We start from the raw sequence: 10,229 nt of genomic DNA, 5'->3' as shown, positions 1-10,229 counted from the left end.
TCGGGATCAATCAGTAAAAATTTCCTTGTTTACCAGACAGATCTCAGTTGGAAGGGTCAGAGGTTTGGGTCGTTTCATCCTCTTCCTTCTGATAATGTGTCCACTGAAGATGATAAAGAAGAGGTCACTGGAAAACAAGATCATTCATACCAGAGATCCAGGGACGAGAGACCATCACACAAGGTCTCTTATAAAAGACTTCTAATCTGCCATTTACCCGTGGATTTGTAAGATGTTGTTTCTTCTGACTTTTTGTTTCAGCTTTCGATTTAATCAAGTGAGCCCACTGGGTAAGTACGTTTTTTTTAGTATTTTAAAATGTCTTATTATTTTTAAACTGTTTGTATTCAGGAATTCTATATGTTCCGTTTGAATAGTTCTTATGGGAAGACAACTACGCACTGTTTATATTGTTATGGGGGAGATTTATCAAACCTTGGAGAGAGATAAAGTACTACCCAATCGGCTTCAAACTGTCATTTTACAGGCTGTGTTTGAAAATGACAGAAGCTGATTGGTTGGCACTTTTATCTCTCTCCAAACTTTGATAAATCTCCCCCTGACCCTTAATTCTAATTGTCATAATTTAATGGCATCAGAGTTAGCAGTAGCTCTAAATCAATTATTGTAAAATAAAGCTGCCCAGTATGTGTGCCACATGCAGAAATGGCAGGATTTTCACTGCAACCACACAAACTGCAATTGCAAATTTGCACCTTTGTGCTGTACTTGCCCTTAAATAACCGATATACAAAGCAAATGGTGATGCAAACAAGTTATGAACAAACAATATTTTGCAATGCTTCCCGTTGAGGGCTGTATATAGAGTTGACACTAACCTAGGTGTTATAAGTGATTACACATTTACTTAACGATTGTGTATATGCTCCTTTAAACCATATATTTATTCAACTGTTTTCCTGGTATAAATAGGAGGTAGGTTATTAAAAGGGAGGACTATTCTGTAACTTTCACAGGCTATTCAAAATAAAGAATTATTATTAAAAAAAAAAAGACTAGTTTACCTATAGCTGGGCATCATTTCATTTACCTGTGCACATAACAATAACACAAATCAATGTTAGATTAGGAAGTACTGTTGAGCTCCATCTCCCAGAATGCTTTGGCAGCTAATAAGCCAAACAATGTTAGTAAAGACATCTAATCAAATTATGGTGGAACATTTCTAGTACAGTATAGTTCAATATTCTAATGACAAATAGACTGACACAGTGCTATATCCACACCTTTACAAGCGGTTACCCTGGCCCTTGGTAAGTTGCTACATATTTGTGTGTATATGCGTATATAATTTATATACGTGAGTGTATATGTTTGTGTGTGTGTGTGTGTGTATATATATATATATATATATATATATATATATATATATATATATAATTTGTGCTCTATATGAGTGTGTAACTATATACATGCACACAAATGTGTGTGTGTGTATATGTATGTGTATATGTGTATATATATATATATATATATATGCTATATTAATATGCTTATGTGTACATTTTATATATAGCAGTAAATTGGAATTTTTAGATGTTCAAAGTTGGTGCATAGAGGTCGTAACCTTTGTCAATGTGAGTTTGCTGCCTCGGATGCATTCATTAACCTACAATTAACGCTATAATTTATAACCAATTATAATTTAATTTAGCTTATAGCTGACTTTGGTCATTTAGCAAATTACGTCATTTATCAAAAATGTAGTGTGGTAGCTATTTCAACCTAAATGCAGCACAGAAAAAATATAACTAGTCTCGCAGTGATTACTATTGCTGAAAACTATTACATAATACGAGTGTTGTATTTAATTTTTTTGCGCTGATGCTTTACTTTAAGCCAACACAATTCTTTACCTAATAACAATTATTTAGAATAAAACCAGACTGTGTATTTAAATTACAGAACTGTTTCTATATTGCATTGTGGAAAGAGATTTTTTTTCGTGTTAAAATGTCTCTCCTCTGCCAATTTTCCATTTACGTTAAGACATTACTTGACAGTTTATTAAATTGTATGTATTATATTATGTTTTCATATTTAAATTGTGCTTTAAGATGCTGGAATTCTGTTTACTAATAAAACTATAAACAATAATTTCTCAAAAATATTAAAGTAAGAATTTAAGCTAATGTAATATGCAACACTGCGTAATATGGTGGCAATATTTACACAAATGATAATATATAAATAAACTTGTCTACCCATGCTGAAAAGCTAAATACATGTTAACCTTGTAGAAGATAATATAATTGAATGCATATATATTTTATGTGTTCATTCTTCACCATAAATTCTAAGCATTCCTACAGTAAATATATAACAATGAGATCTCTCCATTGTCTCCAGCTCTGGACCCATGTTCTGCTTACATAAGTCTGAATGAGCCTTGGAGAAATACTGACCACTTATTTAACGAGTCCCAAGACAAACCGATGTGTGACAACCACCTTGATGGAGAGTGGTATCGGTTCACTGGTATGGCTGGAGATGCTATGCCAACATTTTGTATTCCGGAAAACCACTGTGGCACCCATGCACCAATCTGGCTAAATGGCAACCACCCAAATGAATCAGAGGGCATTGTGCAAAGACAAGCTTGTGCCAGCTACAGTAATAACTGCTGCCAGTGGAACACCACTTTGGATATCAAGGCCTGCCCAGGGGGTTACTATGTTTATCGACTAACAAAACCAAGTGTTTGCTTCCATGTCTACTGTGGACGTGAGTATACTTTGGCTAAGAGCATCGCATACTGCAAATATATGTATTTAACGGATATACACATAAGGTCCACATTCACAACGTCAACAAGCGTAATGTCTGCATCACAATGTCGACGGTTAAGGAGTCAACATGGTTGAAATGTCGGCAGGTAACATGTCAACATCCTCAAAATATTGACATGTTCACAATGTCAACATCTGAAATGTCAGCTTGTGTAATCCCATCATTCCCCGATGGTTAATATTAAAGTTAGACTGTGTGGTGGGAGGGTTAGGCACAAGGGGGTGGTTTGGGTTAGGCTACTGGGGGGTTTAGGCACTAGGAAGAGGATTGGGTTACGCTACTGGGGGGGGGTTTAGGCACTAGGGAGAGGTTTGGGTTAGGCCTTAGGGGGGAGGGTTAGAGGCAGGGATTAGGGTTAAGGATAGGGGGAAGATATTCCCAGGAACCACCACTCCGTCAGATGTCTGTACCGCAACTGCTGCATACCTGACCTCTGGAAATCAGAAGCTGGAGACGCCACAGCCGACGGGAGCAGATAAGTCACCGCTATCCCACCAGGGATGGTCTGTTGACATTTGATCATGTCGATATTTCAGCAGTGTCCATATGCATGTTGACACTTCTACCATGTTGATATTGTTTTGTCAACCTTATTTTCCACACCCTGTGTTTTACCCTAAACCATACTGATACTGATGTTGGTTGAAACTAACCTTAAAATCTCAATTGTAGCTTTCTGCCTCTCCTCCTAATTCTGCAGTATCTGCCCTCCTTTCTCTACCTTATTCTCCCTATTGTACACATCCACTTCACTCAATATTAATATACAAAAACAAATGTCCTGATTTACTGACTCCTCAATGCCCAGACCAAACCACTGGACCTAGAAACATTAAATATATTCCTTCCATAACCTAAGCACCATATTAGATGGCACTGCAGCCACACCTCTGTAGCCGCCACTGCTAAGGACTTGATACTCTAAGGACTGTAAACTCATTGTCTGGGATGAGAGTACCGTGGCACACGAGGGGTTTTGAGGCACTGCGCAGAACCCTCAAACACATCAGGGGCAACTATGGAGTGATGGGGGGTGTCACCGTGCTGCTAGCTAGAGACTTCCAGCAAACTCTGCCACCAGTACCAAGGGGAACTCAAGCTAAGTTAAGGCATGTGTCAAGGCATGTGGTGTCTCTTTTGGAAACTCTCAGGAAGAACATGAGGGTCCACTTGAGGGACAATACCTCTGCTGGGCAATTGTCCGATCTCCTGCTCAAAATAGGGGACGGAGAATATCCTGAGTTCGAGGGAAAGGTGATCATCCCTGCAGGCTGAGGCACAGTAGTGAAGACCCTAGCTTACCTCACAGCCAGGATATACCATGATATTGGCAATATTCCCCAAAAAAGTCCATGGACTTGGAAATGGAGTACAGGTCTGTGAACTCAGTAGTGCAAATGGATATCTATCAGTGTGTACACCCAATGTCACAGTCTATTACCCCATGGAGTTCCTCAACACCCTCAACCCTCCTGGCCACCCAGCCCATATGCTTCTCTTCATAGAACCTCAACCCACCCAAACTCTGCAAAGGCACCAGGCTGCAAGTAAAGGCCCTCTAAACGCCACGGCCACCTGCTGTGCTCGAGGGGAGTAGGTAAACCACTCATACCATCAGAGTACCCCGCCGTTCCCCCTCAAGATTTGCTTTACGATGACAATCAACAAATCCCAGGGGCAGTCGCTGAAGGTGGCAGGGATTGACTTGAGAGAGAACTACTTCTCACATGGGCAGTTCTATGTGGCCTGCTTCTGGGTGAGCTCACCCAGCAACCTGCTGATCCTAGCACTCGTGGGAAGAACCATCAATGTGGTTTACAAAGAAATAAATAGAAAAAAGTAAGTAGAAAAAAAGTTTTACGTATGTCTTATAACCCACCTTCAATTTATTCATTCATATTGAATAAAAAGTTTAAAAAAAACTAAATTTACTTAAATGGATACTACCACCCTCCTTTACCCCAGAGGCATAAAATTAACTAAGCATATAAATTACGTTAAAATGGGATGAAGGAAATGGAAATAGTAAATATCTGTGGTTTACCTGGGTGAAACCAGACACATCAACTAGTAGATTATAAAATCATGAGCTCAGTGCCCTCTCCACTTTGTTTTCTCTATGTAATTATATAATTGCACAGTGTAATTGTGCTTATATGAAATAGTTTATTTGTAAGTATGTTTGTACCTATGTAGTTTATTGTTCATTTTATTCCTCCAGTACTGCACTACAGAACCCTTGTGGCACCTTAGAAATAAGATCATAATAACTAATCTAATCTGATGAACCTAGTGACAGAATGTAAAAAAAAGTCTCACTGGTGTAGAGCTGTGAAAAGATAGCTGGGATTCCCATCTCGAAAAAAAATAATCTCAATTATCAATTACATTATCATGGTATTAAAGTGCACCTGCTGCATACCTATTTCATGTGCTAAATGAATGTTCATCAGAATATACAAAACTGCTGTGTACAGCCAATAGTTGCACTTAGACAGTGTCACAAACCGCACTATGCCCTATAGCCGCCGGGTGACTTACCTGGTTTCCCGCTTCATGATCCGGCTCTGTGACAGACTCCCTCCAACTGCAGTTTCTCATAACCTCCAGCAGAGTCCCTAGCTTCCACGTGCAGCATTCCCTCCAGTGCGGCTGCTGGGCGCAGCCATGACAGTCTGTATCAGGTGACTGTCCATTAGGGATGGACATCGGAAGCCTATGGTTAGCAATCATCGATGTTTCAGATTCGATGGAAGCACTTTTTTCATTGAATACCGGGAATTCGATGATTGCCAGCCATCAAATGCAGCTTTCCGATGACCGGCTGTGGAGGGAGAGCATAGCAGCGGTGTGCATCTGGAGAAAAGATGCTGTGCGCATGGCATCTATTTTCTGTGTGGGAGGAGCCTGGGGGCAGCCCAGCATCTCGGAGAGTGCTGGGCATGCCCCCACATTTATGTGGATGGGGAAGCCACAAGGTTCCATCCCCTTTAACAAGGATCTGTCCCCCTTTTCGCACTAAAGTATAAACCTCGATGGTTATGCTATCGAATAGCTACGATGGGCTGGCTACTTGCCATTGCATGATTTGATGTAGGAAGCTCAACAACCATTCAATGCCAGGCTTTCGATGTCCATCCCTACTGTCCATCCACCAACAGGAGACCAGTTTGCTGTCACCGGACGCCAGAAGGCAATCCCTGGTCTCCCATGGGTACAGTATATAAGGATACACCTTGCACACAGCACTTGCCAGTGCAATGTTGTCTTCATCCCAGCTGTAGAAGCATTAGAGAGAGCTCCTGCGGATATTCTATACTACTCAGAGACTCCTGTGCAGATTTCAGTCTCGCTGTACCCAAGGCTCCAGTATCCGTTTCCATCCCAGAGATCCTATACCATCGCGCTCCAGTCCGATAACCAGTACCATCAGTTCCATTGAGAGATCCTGTGCCATCGGTTCAAGTCGAATAACCAGTACCATTGGTTTCAGTCCGATAACCATCGATTCCATCCCGGTGATCCAGCTATCCGGTGACATTCAATTCCGATGCATACATCCCGGCTGTACTTCCAGCATCCTTACTCATCAGCAGCCGTAATTCACCTTCCAGTTATACTCCATCAAATTCCAACCAAGAGGCTGTACCAGAGGCTACTGCGCATGCGCATATCTCTGTGTGGGAACTAGTCTCAAGCTAACGCATGCATTGAGAAGACTCTGGCACTGTGATAGAATCTGCTGCACATGCACATATCTCTGGGAAAACGTCATTGGCGCCACTTTCCAAGTGATTTCTGTAGCGACAGTGGAAAGTTAAGTATAGCCAATGGGTGTAGAGCATGTGATGTGTGGTATGGGGCTTGCTTTGAATTAGGGGTCAGTGTGCAATGCACACCCTGTATCCTCTATTCAGGCTACAATAAAGTGTTTAAAGTGTTGAATAATACAAATCAAGGTCTGCTGCAGTTAAATGCTCTAGTCGTAACTTCGTGAAATGTTTAACATGGTGTATTTGTGTTATTAGACTTCTATGATATCTGTGATCTGATGGAGTGCGGAGGAACCTGCCTGGACACTGGAGATTGCATTTGCAGTACTGGGACAGTTCTGGGTCCTGATGGACAAATTTGTCTGGGTGAGAAAATATTACATAACTGATCATGAAAATGTTTTTTCTTGCACATAGCCTGCAAAATATATATCAAATGACAGATGGGTGCTGTTTGGCTTGAGCACCATTTATCACACGCAATGAGTTTTAAAACTCTCTGTGTATGATAAAACTTATTGATAAATGAGGCCCTAAATGTGCAAGAGTGTTCTCTAGAATTGCCATTTAATGTTTGGTTTAATGAAGGTCTGTACTAGTTATCTTATTCCAGGTTGGTTGGTAATACAGCCAAAATCGCAGCTGCTCTTGTGGAAATATGCAAATGCTAATCCCAGCCTTCCCTTTGTGCTCCACCATGCGATGGGGTGTACAAATCATGAGACGCTCACTTTCAGCCTGTGCATTTGTGATGGAGATTGTAAACACTTAAACATGGAGGCAACATCGGGCTACTTTAGATACTCTCCTCAAATCCAACTAAGCACGTCCTCTGAGGTTGTGGATTTGCATTTGGGACCGCAGCAGCATTCCCAGACACGCCTGTGACACTCCCATAACATGCCCATGTAATGGACCCTTTTTGCATTCACTTTAGGTCACTTCCCATTCTCCATCCTGATCCGACCAGAGATTGCAAACCACTTCTCAAGTGTTAGCGATGCCGTACGCAATTGCGAATGCATTGGACACTTGGGTTCGCACGTGTGCAGTAAGGGTTTCCAGGACGTTTCATGAATGCGCAGTAGCAAAACATTGCTCTACTGCGGAAACATCAATACTACGTCCGTCTCTGTATCAGGCCCTAAGTTTGTAATCTTATTTGTATCAATCCATAAAGTGGTTTTATTTTATATTAAAAATCCCTTTCTGCAAGGAATACTGACTTTTCTGTTCTCTCAAGTTCCTATTATTTTGTACATAGATCTAAAAATGTAAGTAGATGATATTTTATATAAGGGTTCATTATGAATTTATTGGTGCTTTAAATGTTTAATGCATTTAAATGCAGGCAGCTCTGTTTCTTTGTAGCACAAAAGCAGGGTGTACTATACTGTACCTGCTTTTTCAAATGTTTTCAGATATTGCATCTCTCCATAGTAGTATATGTTCCTATGAGAATGAACACTGGAGCCAGGGATTGTTGATGGTGATTTGCATTCAATAGAATTCATATCAGTATTCTGATGTCTTCATTTACTTACAGATGTGTCCCATACACCTTGATTAAGTGCACCATATGGCAAGATATAGACGCTCCGCCATGGGTGGCAATTCCCGTAATTGCTTACTTATTCCCGAAGTTGCATCTTATTTGCATGGTAGCCGCACACATATATGCTTTATAGTGTGGAATAGTAATTTTGGTACGAAGTCTCAGATCAAGCATAGTGATGTGTGGTGCGACTCACTCATATGGGACCTCTGGTGCTGATTCAGAGACTGACGCAATGCTGAATTGTACGCGTATTGAGCGATTGTATGCCATTGTGTTTGCGTGGAAGTTGCACTGCGCACATGCAGCAATTGATTTGCGATTATGCTCACACAGAGGATTCAGTCAGCATTTGGAGGAGGTAACGGGGTGGCTAGGAAAACTCAGGCGTGTCAGGACCATTTAAATTCTGTTTCAAGGACATGCATAAATTAGCCATTGCCAACCTCCTTTGCAGCATGAGAGCTCGCTGTGTGTTAGGAGAGACGCTGTGTTTGAGAAAAGTCAGACATGACTCAGAAGCTGCATTCCTCCTGCCCGGTCTACGTCCATGTCCCTGATGATTACGCTGGTGCACGTCATTGGACAGCTATAAGAAGGCCTCCAACATGACCCGTTCCATTAGGTACAAAATACTCTACTCCTGGACTTCCTTCTTAATTCATGATTGCCTGTAGAAGACATGGGTTGAGAACTATCCAACTCCATCTACCATAGGTTGGATGAGGAATTCCTCCTCTGTCATTTCTGCCTGCACAGATTGTGGGATCGTGTTTGTCTGTTTACAACTCTGCTAATCCCCAGCATGTGCTACTCCCAGCAACCATGTATGAACGAGAGTACGAATGTCTCTGGATAGGTATTGGAAATGCTCTGATAATGAAATCACTGTAGTTATTTCACTCACTCCCTATCATTAGCAACCATTACATACGTGTTCTGTGCAGTGGTGTAGCCAGAGAGGGAGCAAATGCCCCCAACTAACATCAATTGTGACCTACTTAGAGCTGGGTTCAATTAGGTGCGATAAGTGCCACTTTTGAGAGAAGTTATCGCACCTGCAATTTCAAGGTAAATGAATGCACCCATGATAATGGAATAGTGTGAGATAGGCGCAAAGTTTTCACCATATCAGACCAGGTGAAAAAAAAATGCAAAATCCCTATTTTTTCCTAAAAAAAAAAAAAAAAGAGGATTTCTTTCAGAACCTTGGGACACCCACCATAATGATAAATTACCCCAAAGGTTTTTCATAATTTGCGTAATTTGGCAAAAAATGACCGGTCAAATTTTGGGGGAAAAAAAACCCCACTGACTGCTTGTTAGATTTGTCTACTTCCCTCAGTACCTTGGCCCTGTTCAGCTCTCGATGGCCCTGTATATGGATGCAGATTGCTGGCAGAGAGTGCTGGTCTGTATATTGTTTATATGTATGTGTGTGTGTGTGTATGTATATATGTATATATATATATAATATATATATATAAATATATATATATATAATATATAAAACTGCTATCTCCTTCATTTAAAAAACCTTTAAGTGGGTACTCTCATTGTTTAGCATTTGAACCACTCTTAGCAGAAGCATTGTGAAGTAACGAGTGACGTATCATATACACTTTTGCAAATGAGTTTAGTACAGGGAGAAAGAATTACATAATTTATTCGCCATTGACAAGAAATCATGGCTGCTCAATTAGGTTGTCTATAGAAAGTGTATTTTCCCTGTTAAAATGCCAATAGGTTCCATGTAAGTGAGATTTGTCTCTGTAAGTAGGACTAGGAGTTTGATACAGGGTGAATTATTAGTGCAGGCTGGCTGTACATTACCAATAAATCCATAGCAATGCCTCTTCTCCTATAACTGATGCAATGGGACCTCCTCCTATCTGCTGCTTTCATCCTGCAGTTGTGACTGGTTCTTGTATCCAGAACTCCTTCTTTATATGCAAGTGGTTACCTTTTCCAAAGGCAGCCAAAATGAGAGTAACTAGTGGGTGTGATAGGCCACAAAAAAATGTGTTAGCTTGCGTGAGTGCTGGTGAGTGTGATCGACTAATCTGCAGATATATCAGCTGTTCATAGAC

At 40.9% G+C, this 10,229-nt stretch overlaps 1 protein-coding gene across 1 annotated transcript in view; it reads left to right on the top strand.

Annotated features, from left to right (window-relative positions):
- Positions 1-217: 217 nt before the first annotated feature.
- Positions 218-10,229, top strand: part of OIT3 (oncoprotein induced transcript 3) — a 43,618-nt gene continuing 33,606 nt past the window's right edge. The window contains exons 1-3 of the mRNA XM_088473743.1: positions 218-290; positions 2,371-2,745; positions 6,840-6,950. Coding sequence (XP_088329869.1) covers positions 233-290; positions 2,371-2,745; positions 6,840-6,950 — 544 coding nt within the window. The 5' untranslated portion in view covers positions 218-232. The remainder of the gene's footprint in view (positions 291-2,370; positions 2,746-6,839; positions 6,951-10,229) is intronic.

This window comes from Taudactylus pleione, unplaced genomic scaffold (genome assembly GCF_031769625.1).
Source record: "Taudactylus pleione unplaced genomic scaffold, aTauple2 ptg000016l, whole genome shotgun sequence".
Taxonomy (NCBI): Eukaryota; Metazoa; Chordata; class Amphibia; order Anura; family Myobatrachidae; genus Taudactylus; species Taudactylus pleione.
This window is presented reverse-complemented; position numbering and strand designations above follow the sequence as displayed.